This window comes from Pongo abelii, chromosome 8 (genome assembly GCF_028885655.2).
Source record: "Pongo abelii isolate AG06213 chromosome 8, NHGRI_mPonAbe1-v2.0_pri, whole genome shotgun sequence".
In the NCBI taxonomy this organism is placed as follows: Eukaryota; Metazoa; Chordata; class Mammalia; order Primates; family Hominidae; genus Pongo; species Pongo abelii.
Genome location: NC_071993.2, coordinates 101,704,489 through 101,719,464, shown reverse-complemented (window position 1 = coordinate 101,719,464; position 14,976 = coordinate 101,704,489). Strand labels below are relative to the sequence as shown.

At 37.4% G+C, this 14,976-nt stretch overlaps 1 protein-coding gene across 2 annotated transcripts in view; it reads right to left on the bottom strand.

Moving 5' to 3' along the window:
- CYP2C9 (cytochrome P450 2C9) overlaps nucleotides 1-5,976 on the bottom strand; it is a 77,567-nt gene extending 71,591 nt beyond the window's left edge. The window contains exon 1 of one of the 2 annotated variants that reach the window (XM_024253966.3): nucleotides 5,784-5,976. In XM_024253966.3, coding sequence (XP_024109734.3) covers nucleotides 5,784-5,951 — 168 coding nt within the window. In that variant the 5' untranslated portion in view covers nucleotides 5,952-5,976. The remainder of the gene's footprint in view (nucleotides 1-5,783) is intronic. The other variant, XM_024253967.3, reaches the window with a different exon arrangement.
- Between the last annotated feature and the right edge of the window lie 9,000 nt (nucleotides 5,977-14,976).

Sequence of the window (14,976 nt, the reverse complement as noted above, 5' to 3'; positions counted from 1 at the left end):
CATTTCAACTTTGGTGAATCTGACAATTATGTGTCTTGGAGTTGTTCTTCTCAAGGAGTATCTTTGTGGCATTCTCTGTATTTCCTGAATCTGAATGTTGGACTGCCTTGCTAGATTGGGGAAGTTCTCCTGGATAATATCCTGCAGTGTTTTCCAACTTGGTTCCATTCTCCCCGTCACTTTCAGGTACACCAATCAGACGTAGATTTGGTCTTTTCACATAGTCCCATATTTCTTGGAGGCTTTGCTCATTTCTTTTTATTCTTTTTTCTCTAAACTTCCCTTCTTGCTTCATTTCATTCATTTCATCTTCCATGGCTGATACCCTTTCTTCCAGTTGATCGCATCGACTCTTGAGGCTTCTGCATTCTTCATGTAGTTCTCGAGCCTTGGTTTTCAGCTGCATCAGCTCCTTTAAACACTTCTCTGTATTGATTATTCTAGTTATACGTTTTTCTAAATTTTTTTCAAAGTTTTCAACTTCTTTGCCCTTGGTTTGAATATCCTCCTGTAGCTTGGAGTAATTTGATTGTCTGAAGACTTCTTCTCTCAGTTCGTCAAAGTCATTCTCCATCCAGCTTTGTTTCGTTGCTGGTGAGGAACTGCATTCCTTTGGAGGAGGACAGGCGCTCTGCTTTTTAGAGTTTCCAGTTTTTCTGCTCTGTTTTTTCCCCATCTTTGTGGTTTTATCTACTTTTGGTCTTTGATGATGGTGATGTACAGATGGGTTTTTGGTGTGGATGTCCTTTCTGTTTGTTAGTTTCCATTCTAATAGACAGGACCCAAAGCAGCAGGTCTGTTGGAGTAGCCGGCTGTGTGAGGTGTCAGTCTGCCCCTGCTGGGGGGTGCCTCCCAGTTAGGCTGCTTGGGGGTCAGGGGTCAGTGACCCACTTTAGGAAGCAGTCTGTCTGTTCTCAGATCTCCAGCTGCGTGCTGGGAGAACCACTGCTCTCTTCAAAGCTGTCAGACAGGGACATTTAAGTCTGCAGAGGTTACTGCTGTCTTTTTGTTTGTCTGTGCCCTGCCCCCAGAGATGGAGCCTACAGAGGCAGGCAGGCCTCCTTGAGCTGTGGTGGGCTCTACCCAGTTCAAGCTTCCCCACTCCTTTGTTTACCTAAGCGAGCCTGGGCAATGGCGGGCGCCCCTCCCCCAGCCTCACTGCTGCCTTGCAGTTTGATTTCAGACTGCTGTGCTAGCAATCAGTGAGACTCCGTGGGCATAGGACTCTCTGAGCCAGGTGCAGGATATAATCTCCTGGTGCACCGTTTTTTAAGCCCGTCGGAAAAGCACAGTATTCCGGTGGGAGTGACCCGATTTTCCAGGTGCCGTCTGACACCCCTTTCTTTGACTAGGAAAGGGAACTCCCTGACTCCTTGCACTTCCTGGGTGAGTCAATGCCTCACCCTTTTTTGGCTTGTGCACAGTGCGCACACCCACTGACCTGCGCCCACTGTCTGGCACTCCCTAGTGAGATGAACCAGGTACCTCAGATGGAAATGCAGAAATTACCCATCTTCTGTGTCTCTCACCCTGGGAGCTGTAGACCAGAGCTGTTCCTCTTAATATTGTTTCTGACTAGCATATGTAGTCCATGCCACTAAGGCAATAGAAACAGCTACTATCAAAAATATTGCTAACACTAATCTGTTTTCCTTGTTCTCTTTGTTACAGAAAACTGTCAGAAACCAAAACCACTCTTTTTTTATCACTCACATTCATTCTCATACTAACTTGCCTGGACCTTTAGGCAGTGGTAATCATAAAGTTGATACTCTAGTTTCTCTAGCCATTACAGATGCAGAATAATTTCATCAATTCACTCATACTAACGCCTCAGTTCTTAAACATAAATATTCTCTCAGTTGGAAACAAGCTAAACAAATTGTTCAACACCACTCTCAATGTCAGGTTCTTGTCTTACCCACACAATCTCCCAGAGTTAATCCCCAAGGCCTTTCTCCTAATGTTATCTGGCAAATGGATGTTACTCATGTCCTTCTTTTGGAAAATTAGGTTATGTACATGTCACACTTGACCCTTTTTCCAATTTTATCTGGGCTACCTGTCAAACCGGAGAAGCCATGTCTCATGTTAAAAAACATATGTTTTCATGTTTTGTGGTTATGTGAATTCCTAGTGAGCTCAAAACTGACAATGGTCCAGCCTATTGCAGTAAAGCTTTTAAAAATTTTCTTGATCAGTGGTATATTAAACATATTACTGGTATTCCTTATAACCCACAAGGCCAAGCTATTGTAGAAAGAAGTAACAGAACTTTAAAATTACAATTACTTAAACCAAAAGAGGGGGATAAGAAGTTGTCTACCCCTCACATACAACTAAACTTGGCATTGCTCACGTTAAATTTTCTTAATATTCCTAAATCTAGTTCTGTTATTGCTTCTGAAAAACATTTCTCTGATAACCGTTCTATGGTAAACCAAGGAAGAGAAGTATGGTGGAAAGATGTTCAATCTAATATATAGTCAAAAGCTTCTATTTTAATGTGGGGAAGAGGCTATGCTTGTGTTTCCCCAGGTGAACATCAATCTCCTGTTTGGATTCCTGCTAGATACCTAAAATTGTGTCCTGAAAATGCATGCAACAATGAGACACAGAAATTTGCTGAAAAAGTGCCACAGCTAGAAACAACTAACACATCTAATCATCAAAAAGAAGAAAATGACCATGCTAACTCCTTTACAACAGACAATCCAGTCACAAATCCTGAACAACTTGTCTCCAGCGATCCAGGTCTGGCTCAACCTCTGCCTCCTCCTGATAACACTGATCCTTCTACCTTCTGTCACTCCACAGACTTTTGAAAACTATACATATTGGGCTTATATTCTTTTTCTTCCTCTTATTCGAGCCATGACATGGATGGATGCTCCTATTGAGGTCTATGTTAATGATAGTACTTGGATGGCTGGTTCTGTAGATGATCATTGTCCTTCCCAACCTTCAAAAGAAGGAACCCCTTTCAATATCACTTTAGGTTTTAGGTATCCACCTTTGTGCCTGGGACCCACTAATGGATGTCTCTCATTAGATATTCAAACTTGGGCTGTCACACTACTGTCTGGCCCCTCTGTCCCTCCTTTAGGACATTTGGTATCAGGGCTGTCATTAAAACCTCCAAGGCAGATCAAAACAGGAATCACTGATTATATTCACACATCCCAATATAAGCTTTTAGGACCTGCGTGTCCTCTCAACTTGTCTTCAAATGCTGACAAATTAATATGGAAAGATTGTGTTAGCTCAGAAGGAACTGTGTTATTTAATTCTTCTCACTACACCATTGTTGATTGGGCTCCCAAAGGTCATATTACTAATGATTGCTCTCAAGGTCACAAAGATGGTCTACATTTTCTCTATAATATTACTTATCAAAAAAGTAGTGACAACCCTCCCCTATTATATCATAGATTTAACTCCTTTTTTCCTCTTAAGTGGAAAGGGGCAGGGGTTGCCCCTCCAAAGCCAAGGCTCATTATTCCCCACTTAGGACCTGAACATTCAGAATTATAGAGATTAACAATAGCTATGACTGGTATGAGAGTTTGGGCTGGAGAAAGTGTTATAAGTAAATCCACCTTGTCACCTCAAAATATGTGTACTATCTATATGGAGTCCAACAAAACTATACCACTTAAAAGTTGTGTTAAACCACCATATATATTATTAGTAGGAAAGATACATATTAGTTCAGAAACCAACATAATTACCTGTGTTAATTTTTACTTGTATACTAGTATTGATTCCTCTTTTAATCAATATCATAGTATTTTAATAGCCAGAGCCAGAGAAGGTATTTGGCTCCCTGTAGCCTTACATAGGCCTTGAGAATCTTCCACCTCTATCCATGTTATTAACAATATTCTACAGAAAATTCTTAAAAGGAATAAATGATTTATTTTTACATTAATTGCAATAATAATGGGCTTGATTGCTGTTACTGCGACTGCTGCTACTGCTGGAGTTGCATTACATCAATCTATTAAAACTGTTCATTTTGTGGATAAATGGCAAAAAAGTTCTACTCAGATGTGGAATTCTCAGTCAGGTATTGATCAAAAGTTGGCTAATCAAATTAAAGATCTAAGACAAACTGTTATATGGATGGGAGATAGAATTATAAGTTTAGAACATAGATTACAAGTGCAATGTGATTGGAATACTTCTGATTTGTATATAACTCTATTCCAATATAATGAGTCTATTCACAATTGGGAATCAGTAAAATGCCATTTACAAGGAAGTGAAGATAATTAAAGTTTAGACATAAGCAAGCTAAAAGAACAGATTTTTGAGGCCTCTCAAGCACACTTAACTGCTTTACCTGGTGCTGAAGTTTTAGACTGCATCTCTGAGGGATTATCTAATCTCAACCCCACTCAATGGGTAAAATCTTTGGGAGGATCCACTGTCATTAATTTTGTTCTGTGTATAATTTGTGCTATTGGTTTATTGTTCATTTGTAAAATTGGAAAAAGTATTCTTCAATCCAACCGTGATCAGTGCCAAGCTATGATTGCTATGGTTCATTTAAATCAGAGAAAAGGGGGAGATCTAGGGAGACCCCCTGAAACTATTGCTATGGAATAAAAGATGAAATGCTCCTGATTATTGTAAATACAAAATTGCATGCAGGATTGTGTAAAGACAATGCCAGGTTGGACTGCCAGAACGAGCCAACAGCGCGTGATGTGTTTCCCCCTGCAGAGAGCCTATGAATGGACGTGCAGTCAGGGAGGTTTCACATCACCAAGATTCCTATCCCAGAAAAGCAGATGTTCATAGCTCTGGGAATGGAATGCGACCCTTGTGGAGAAACTATAAATGGACCCATAGGGGACACCTGTCCATATGGATAAGATACGGCTATAAACTCCCTCATCTTGCCACAGCTCTTCTAGGCCTCTTTAGGGTTAAAGCATTCTCCCTTCTGAGAATTTCTGGTCTAACCGTTTGTCTAGCTTCACATCCTGTTTCCATGGATTGTTTGTAACCAGCTTCTGTTGCAATTGTTACTGCTGATTAATATCTGCTAATCATAAGTTATGGAAAGATTGTGTTTCTGTCTTAAGGCTCTGTTAGAAATTACTGATGCACACACTATATTGTAAATTCTTATCTCTGTATACTGTACTTCTACATACAAATGTACTGTACTTCTACATACAAATGTTATGTTAAAGAATTACTTCATCCGCATGTGACCATCTCACCTCATAATCAAATGACCCTAAATCCCTCACTAACCTACCCCCGCCCTCACTAAACTTAATGATAAATGCTGGTATATACAGTGCATTGTTGGCACCATGGGACCAGAAGTTGGTGACACCCCGGACCCAGCTTTCACTATTTTGTGTGTGTCTATTATTTCTCAAACTGCTGATCTGCCTGGGAACAAAGAGAGAGCCCTGTTGCATTGCCGGCTGCTGGCCAGACCCCACAATACCTTACCATTTACCTTCAGCCAAAAATTATAGGAAATGGTTATGAAATGAAGAAGGAACACATCTTTTCAAACTATTAACACTTGTTATTTTGAATCTAACATGCAAAGACCCAAATCTTTCTCTACTCATAAAATACATGGTTTCATTCCACTATTTCTGACACTGACAGGCTGGAAAAGTCAACAAAAGCCTTTCAAAGTATTTTACTTTACAATGACCTCTTGTAACAATGTACCTCTAGTGATATACTTTATTTAAAAAATACAGGTGAATTTACTTACCTTTTGCAAGCTACTGAAGGAGCATACTTACATTGGTTAAGGATTTGCTGATGTCCTTAATATCTATCTGTAGGATATTTCCAATCACTGGGAGAGGAGTGGGGCCAGGAGGGAGTTTTCCTTTCCCAGAGCTCTGTCTCCAGAGTGAAAGCAGAAGCAAACATGAGAGACAGAGCACAAGGACCACAAAAGGATCCATTGAAGCCTTCTCCTCTTGTTAAGACAACCATGAGCTTGCACTCCAAGGCTTTTATAACACTCCATGCTAATTCAGTGTGTGCCTCTTTGATGGATAAAGTGACCAATCACCTAGGCCCACTATATGCTCCTTCTGAAAGGACTTTGATCCACTGATAGAGATAAAAATAAAATGTCCTTTGGTCTTGTTCTCCTTCGTTCCAATGTCCACTCTGTACATTCCAGTTTCACTGTACTTGGTTGGAGCCTAGGTATTGGTAATAAAAAACAAATGTTAACCCAGATGGTTCCAATGCACCATCATAATTGAGAGCACTGAAGTAAATAATCTGATGCAAAAGCAATTACTCAAAATTCTGAATTCTTAGATTAATAACAAGTTGGGAATTTATGATTTTGAGAGAAATTGATGTATTCTATGTCATATATTTAAAAAGTATGTCAATGCTATATCAAAGATTAGGAGACTTTGTTCTTTATAATGAAATCCTTTCAAATATTTAATATAGCCTACTAAAAATACAGCAGCCTAAACATGAAATAGCTAACATAACTCATATATCTTAAATAACCAAACATATATCAAGTAAATTACCTTAGCAGATATAAACACCTTTACCATTAAACCCCCTAAAAAAACACATGAAGGCAGGAATTGTTATTTTTTATTTTTCAAATGGGAAAAGGGAGACCCTGGGAGAACAGGACACCTGTTGGTGCCACACAGCTCATAGCTGGCAGAACTGGGATTTGAGCTGATGTCTTCTGATGCCCATCGTGGTGTATTATCTCTCACACCAGAGCTGCCTTGAGAACAATTTTAGCAAAATAAAACAAACTTTCAAACATTAGTTATTCTGAATATACACCACATTTATTCCGTTCATAGGACAGGCTTCACATTAAATAGAACCCCTTATTTATCTCTAAGGAAAACAGCACCAGAGATGCTCACGAGAAGAAATAAGGGATCTCCCTTCTCCATCACTGCAGAGGTGAAACGCTCAGTGTAACTGAGGGAAGAATTTGGTGCTAAGGTTTTGAGAAACTAGGGCTTCTCCACCCCTCAGTCACCTCCAGACATGGCTGCTTTCTATTGTTTTTGGTCTCTCATTTTCAGAAATGATGTAATAATGCACAGAAAGCAAAGGAAATTATGGACAGAACCACAGTTGTGGATGCAATAGAAGATGGGAGGTAGGGAAATCACTAAATGGACCCACAGCACAGAACCACCACAATGTATAGATCTTAACAGGAGCTGACATACTGAGTTGAGGATCTAAATACAACTAGAAAGATATACTTTCTGGATCACTAATGTCAATACTTGTGCAAAGCCATTTTCTTTAAAGATATCATCATATTTGTTCTAAATTCCCTGGTGAGGTTATTTCCATTTCTTTTATTAAGAAAAATAAAGTTATGTTAAGACACAGTTGCACAATGCTTTACTGGTCATTTTTAACAGGGATTCTAACAATTTACAGAGAATTGTTACACTTCATGTCTCTTTTGAATCTCTCAATTACCTTTGCTTACAATAAAATTGATGCATTTCAGGAATGAGGAAGCTGAGCCTTGAAGATTCAGTATCTTGGCCAAGAACATGCTGTCTGCTAGTGCTAAAGCTGAGACTAGAACCCATAAGCCCTGCATCTTGAAGGTTTCATTTCAAGCAAAACATTCAGTTCAATTGAGTTCACAGATATTTACTGATTGTGTACAATGATTCAGGATTTTGTAATTCAGTCTAGTAAATGATTTTCAAAATAAACATTAATTTCATTAATAATTACAGCCCCAGTTGACTAGATTGAGAGTTCAGAAGAGTTTGGTTTCATAACATTTAGTACTTAGGTAAGTCAAAGCCCTTGGAGAACCCTTTATATAGGGCAAAGAAAAGCAATAACTTGGTCCCTGACTCACATAACTCTAAACTCTAACAGAAATATACTACCTTATTTTGGGTAAAATAAGCTCAGTTGCTCTTTTTAGAATAATCATTTCTTTCCTCAGGAGGTAGGTGTCCCAGCTCAGCTCCTCCTCTCTCCTGCTGAGCTGAGGCTCCTGCCTAGACCTTTCAGTTTACAGAAAGAAAGAATTATAGATAGTTCGTAGATAGAAGGGATGTCTGAGATCAACTACTCTAAACTTTGCTTTTTTTTTTTTTTTTTAGAAATGAGCAATTATTGACTCAGTGAGACAAAGTATCACAATCACAATACCTCAGTATAAGACTTTTTCTTTTTTTTTTTTCTGAGACAGTCTCGCTCTGTCGCCCAGGCTGGAGTGCAGTGGTGCAATCTTGGCTCACTGCAAGCTCCAGCTCCTGGGTTCATGCCATTCTCCTGCCTCAGCCTCCCAAGTAGCTGGGACTACAGGTGCCCACCTCCATGCCCAGCTAATTTTTTTGTATTTTTAGTACAGACAGGGTTTCACCGTGTTAGGCAGGATGATCTTGATCTCCCGAACTTGTGATCCACCCATCTAGGTCTCCCAAAGTGCTGGGATTACAGGCATGAGCCGCAGTGCCCAGCCAAGACTTTTTCTTAGAATCCCAGTTTTTCAACTCCCAATTCAGTGACATGTCACATTCCATCTCATAGAATTCACATCTCAGTCCAAATGATCAGGGGAGTATCTACATTAAGCCCTCCACAGTCACTGAGTAATACAAACCTCAGCTTGACTAGAATGGTGGATTAGAGTAGGCTTTTGAAACAGTTTGGAGCTTCCAGCAACACTAAGTGGAAAGTATATAATTACCACATGCCTCTTTCCCTGCACCCACACACAGCCTCTCTCACAATCAAGAACTCCCATTAGTTACAATCAATGACCCAAAATTGACACATCATCATCATCATCAACCAAAGCTCATCGTTTGTGTGGGGTTCATTCTTTGTGTTGTACATTCTATGGGATTTGACTAATGCATAATGACATGTGCCATTGTAATATCACATAAAATAGCTTTACTGCCCTAAAAACCTCTGTGCTTTACGTATTCTCTCTCCCTTCCTTGCAAGCGCTGGCAACAAATAATCTTTGCAGTGTCGGCATAGTTTTGCCTTTTCCAGAATGTCATACAGTTGGAATCATACAGTATGTAGCCTTTTAAGATTTAACTTACTAATATGTATAAAGTTCCTGCATGTCTTTTCATGGCTTGATAGTTCATTTCTTGTTAACACTAAATAACATTCATTGTATAGGTTTATCATATTGTGTATTCATTTATCTATTGAAGAACATCTAGGTGATTTCTAATTTTTGACAATGATGAATAAAGCTGCTATAAATATTCATGTGCAGATTTTTGTGTGGAAATGTATTTTCAACTTATTTGGCAAATACCAAGGAGCACAACTACCAGATAATGTGGTAAACATATTTTAGTTTTTTTAGGCACTGCCCATCTGTCTCCTGAAGTGTCTTTATCACTTTGCATTTCCACCAGCAATGACTAATAGTTCTCATTGCTGCACATCCTTGTCAACATTTGGTTCTATCAGTGTTTTGAATTTTAGCCATTGTATAAGTGTGTAGTTGTATCTCATTGGGGTTTTAGTTTGCAGGTCCCTAGTGACGTTTAATTATGAGCATTTTTCATATATTTATTTGCCATCTGTATTTCTTCTTGGGTAAGGTGTCTGTTCAGATCTGTTGCCCATTTTTTAAATCAAGTTGCCTGATTTCTAATTGTTGAGTTTTAAAAATTTTTGGAGAGAAGTCATTTATCAGATATATCTTTTGAAAGTATTTCTCCCAGTCTCTGTCTTTTCTTCTCATTCCCTTGATGGTGTCTTTTGCAGAGTAGAAGTTTAAATTTTAATAAGGTCCAGCTTAGTTATTCTTTATTTCATGGATTATACCTTCATTGTAGTATTTTAAAAACCATTCCCGATCAAGGTCGTCTTTATTTTCTCCTATCTTATACTATCAGAGATTCATAGTTTTGCATTTTATATTTGGATCTTATATATATATTTATACATATATTTTTTTTTTCTGAGACTGAGTCTCACTCTGTCACCTAGGCTGGAGTGCAGTGGCTCTCAACTCGGCTCACTGCAACCTCTGCCTCCTGGGTTCAAGTGATTCTCCTGCCTCCTGAGAACCTGGGACTACAGGTGCATTGGCACCATGCCCAGCTAATTTTTTGTATTTTTAGTAGAGACGGGGGTTTCACCGTGTTAGCCAGGATGGTCTCGATCTCCTAACCTCGTGATCTGCCCACCTCAGACTCCCAAAGTGCTGGGAATACTGGCATAAGCCACCGCACCCGGCTTAGATCTATAATATATTTTTAGTTAACTTTCATTAAAGGTGTAAGGTCTATTTCCAGATTCATTTTTCTGTATGTGAATCTCCAGTTACTCCATTAGTCTTCATTGAAAAGACTATTTTTCCCCCATTGAATTGTCTTTCCTTCTTTTTCAAAACTCAGTTGACTATGTTTCTGATGATCAATTTCAGGCTCTTTACTCACTTGCATTAATCTATTTGACTATTTTTTCACCAATTGCACACTGCCTTGATTAGCTTCATAATAAGTCTTGAAGTTGAATCGGGTAAGATCAATCATTTGACTTTGTTCTCCTTAACGTTGGCTATTCTGGGTTTTTTGGCCTCTCCACATAAACTTTACAATCAGATTGTTAGCATCTAAAGATAAAAAATAATAAAACTTTCCTGGAGTTTGATTCTTATTGTGTTGATCTGTAGATCAAATCAAAAAGACTAACAAGGGTCTTCATATTCATGAACATGAAATATTTGTGTATTTGTTTATCTTTGTTTTCTTTCATCAGAGTTTTGTAGTTTTCTTCAAGTGATATATGTATTTTGACAGACTTCCACCTAGGGACTTCATATTTTTGGTGCTAATATAAATGATACTATATTTTTAATTCCAAATTCTAATTATTTATTGTTAATATAGAGAAAAGAAATTGATTGCCTTGTATTCTGCAACCTTACTACAATAGCTTATTACCTTTAGGAGTTTTTTTATTATTGTTGTTTTGTTTTGTTTTTTATTTTTGGAAGTTTTTTGATTCTTTGAGATTTTCTACATAAACAATCATGCAATCTAACACAACAGTTTTATTTCTTTATTCCTGATTGGTATCACTTTTATTTTATTTTCTTGTTATCTCATTAAAAAGGATTTCTAGTACAATGTTGAATAGGAGCAGTTTCATGGAACATCTCACTTTATTCTTGTTATTAGCCAGAAAATTTCAAGTTTCTCACCAGTAATGATGTTAGCGGTAGGTTTTTTGCACATATTCTTTATTAAATTGAGAAATTTCCTCCTCTATTCTTAGTTCGCTGAGAGTTTTTATCATGAATGTGTGCTGGATTTTGGCAAATTTTTTTTCTGCATCTGTTGATATGATGATGAGACTTTTCTTCTTTAGTAACTAATGTGATGAAGTAAAATATTTGATTTTCATATATTGACTAAGTCTTGCATTCCTAAAATAAATCCCACTTGGTTATGGTCTATACAGTTTTTCTACACTATTGGATGCAATTTGCTAATCTTTTGTTGAAGTTTGCACCTATTTTCATTAGATATACTGGTATGTAGTTTTGCTTTCTTATAATGTCGTTGTCTGATTGAGTATTAGAGTAATGCTGGCCCCATAAAATGAGTTAAGAATAGAAGAATTTCCTCTGGTACTACTTCTAGAAGAGATTGTAGAGAATGGGTATAATTCTTCTATATATGTTTGGTAGAATTTACCAGTGGACCTATATGGGTCTGGTGTTTTCCCTTTTGGAGGTTATTCATTTTTTATTTTATTACTTTAATAAATAAAGCCCTATTCAAATTATCTATTTCTTCTTGTGTGAGATTTAGCAGATTGTTTCTTTATGGAATTGACCCATTTTATCCAAGTTATAAAATCTGTGGGCATGGAGTTCTTTATAATATTCATTTATTATCCTTTTAATGTCCATGGTATCAATAGTGATGGTTCTTCTTTTAATTTTGACAATAGGAAAATGTGTATTCTCCCTTTTTATCTTGGTTAGGTTGGCTAGATATATATTGACATAATTTTCAAATAACCAGCTTTTGTTTTTAGTAATTTTCTCTGTTGATTTCTTGTTTTCAGTTTCATTGATTTCTGCTCTTTTATTGTTTCTTTTGTTCTGCTTTCTTTGGATATAATTTGTCCTTCTTTCTCTACTTCCCTAAGGTGGATGTTTAGATTACTGACTTTGTATCCTTTTTTTTTTCTAATTTATGCCCCCAATGCTACAAGTTTCCCTCTAACCACTGCTTTCACTACATCCTACAATTTTTTTAAAGTTCTATTTTTATTTTGTTTAGTTCCAAATATTTTAATCCCTCTTGAGATTTATTATTTTACCCATATTTTATTAAGAAATGTGCTGTTTATTCTCTAAGTATTTTGTGATATTCTAGCTCAATATCTGTTATCAATTTCTGGTTTAATTCAACTGTGGTCTCATAGCAGACATTGTATGATTCACATTCTTTTAAACTTCCTAAGATATGTTTTGTTGCCCAGAATGTGGTCTATATTGGTGAATGCTCTATGTGAGCTTGAAAAGATTGTGTATTCTGCTTTTGTAGGGTAAAGTATTCTATAAATGCCAATTCAAATCAGTTGATTGATGGTGCTATTCAGTTCAAATCTGTCTTTAATGATTTTCTGCATGCTGAATCTGTCCATTTTTAATAGAGGAGTGCTTAATTCTCCAGCTGTAATAGTGAAGTCATCTATTTCTCATTGTAGTTCTATCAGTTTTTGCCTCATGTATTTTGACATCTTATTGTTGGGTGCATACACTTTAAGATTATTATTTCTCCTCAGAGAATTTAACTCTTTATCATTATATAACACTCTTCCTAACCTCTAATAATTTTTCTTACTCTGGAGATGGCTTCATCTGAAACTAATATAGCTATTCCCATTTCCTTTTGGTTGGTGTTAGCATGGTATATTTTTCTCCTTCATTTACTTGAAATCTATATGTATATTTATATCTCAAATGGGTCTCTTATAGACAACATACATATATTTGGCTCTTGTTTTTTATCTACTCTGACAGTCTCTGTCTTTCCAATGGTTAAAATGACTTTAATGTAGTTGAACTGTTATCTACCATATATGCATTACTGTTTTCTACTCATTGCCCTTGTTTGTTGTTTCTATTTTTGTCCTCAACTCTTTTTCTGCCTTCTGTGGTTTTAATTGAGCATGTCATATGACTCCATTTTCTTTTTCTCCTTAATATTACTTGTATTTTTTTACTTTTTTGTAGTTTCCATATTATTTGCAATATGTGTTTACAATTAACCCAAGTCTACATTCAAATAGCACTATACTACTTCATAGGTAGTGCACTTCATAGGTAGTGCACTTACCTGTAACAAAATATTCCTACTTCTTTCCTCCCTTCTTCATATATCATCACTGTCATTTATTTCATTTATCCATAAACTGTGATCACCAAATATATATTTTTGTTGTTGCTGTTTTGTTTGCTTTGTTTTGTTTTGTTTTGTTTTGTTTTGTTTTGTTTTTGAGATGGAGTTTCACTCTTGTTACACGGGCTGAAGTGCAATAGCATGATATCGGCTCACTGCAACTTCTGCCTCCTGGGTTCAAGCAGTCCTCCTGCCTCAGCCTCCCAAGTAGCTGGGATTACAGGAATATGCCACCACTCCTGGCTAATTTTGTATTTTTAGTAGAGACAGCATTTCTCTATGTTAGTCAGGGTCTGGAACTCCTGACCTCAGGTGATCCACCCTCCTCGGCCTCCCAAAGTGCTGGAATTACAGGCATGAGCCACTTTTGCCCAGCCATATTATTGTTATTATTTTGAAAAAAGTGTTGTCTGTTAGACCAATCAATAAGAAAAATAAAAATGTTATGTTCCCTTTTATTATTCCTTCACTAACTCCCTTCCTTTCCTGATGTAGATCAGTGATTGACTTACACTATTTTCTTCTCTCTGAAGAAATTTATTTAACATTTTTTGCAAGGCAGGAACTAGAGATAAATTTTTTCATTTTTTTTGTGTGAGAATCTTTATTTCTCCATCACTTGTGAAGGAGAATTTTGCCAGATACACAAATCAAGATGGGTGGGATTTTTTCCAATACTTTTAATACAGTCATGCACCATATATCAACATTTTGTTCAACAGGTGATCTCATTTACTATGTTGTTCCATAAGATTATAATGGGGCTGAGGCTGGGCATGGTGGCTCACACCTGTAATCCCAGCACTTTAGGAGGCCGAGGTGGGTGGATCACTTGAGGTCAGGAGATCGAGAACAGCCTGGCCAACATGGTGAAACTTCATTTTTACTACAAGTACAAAAATTAGCTGGCTGTGGTGGCAGGCACCTGTAGTCCCAGCTACTAGGGAGGCTGAGGCAGGAGAATAGCTTGAACCTGGGAGATGGAGGTTGCAGTGAGCCAAGATCACACCACTGCACTTTAGCCTGTGTGATGGAGTGTGACTCTGTCTCAGGAAAAAATTACAATGGAGCTGAAAAATGATTTCTGCCACCTAGAGACTCATAGTCATCATAACATCTTGGTACAACACATTTTTCACGTGTATGTGGTGACACTGATGTAAACAAACCTACTGCACTGCCAGTTGTATAAAAATATATCACATATCAGGTACAGTACATAATACTCAATAACTATAATAAATGACTGTTACTGGTTTATGTATTTACTATACTATACTTTTACTGTTATTTCAAAGTGTTGTGTTCTTCTAACATGTTTTGTGTCCTAGTTTTTAACAAAATGATTTAAAAAGAAACCCTCTCTCTTCTAAAAGTACAAAAAATTAGCCAGTGTGGTGGTGCACACCTGTAGTCCCGGCTACTTGGGAGACTGAGGCCCAAGAATTGCTTGAACCCGGGAGGCAGAGGTTGCAGTGAGCTGAGATCAAGCCACTGCACTCCAGCCTGGCTGACAGAGTAAGACTCTGTCTCAAAAAATAAAAATTAA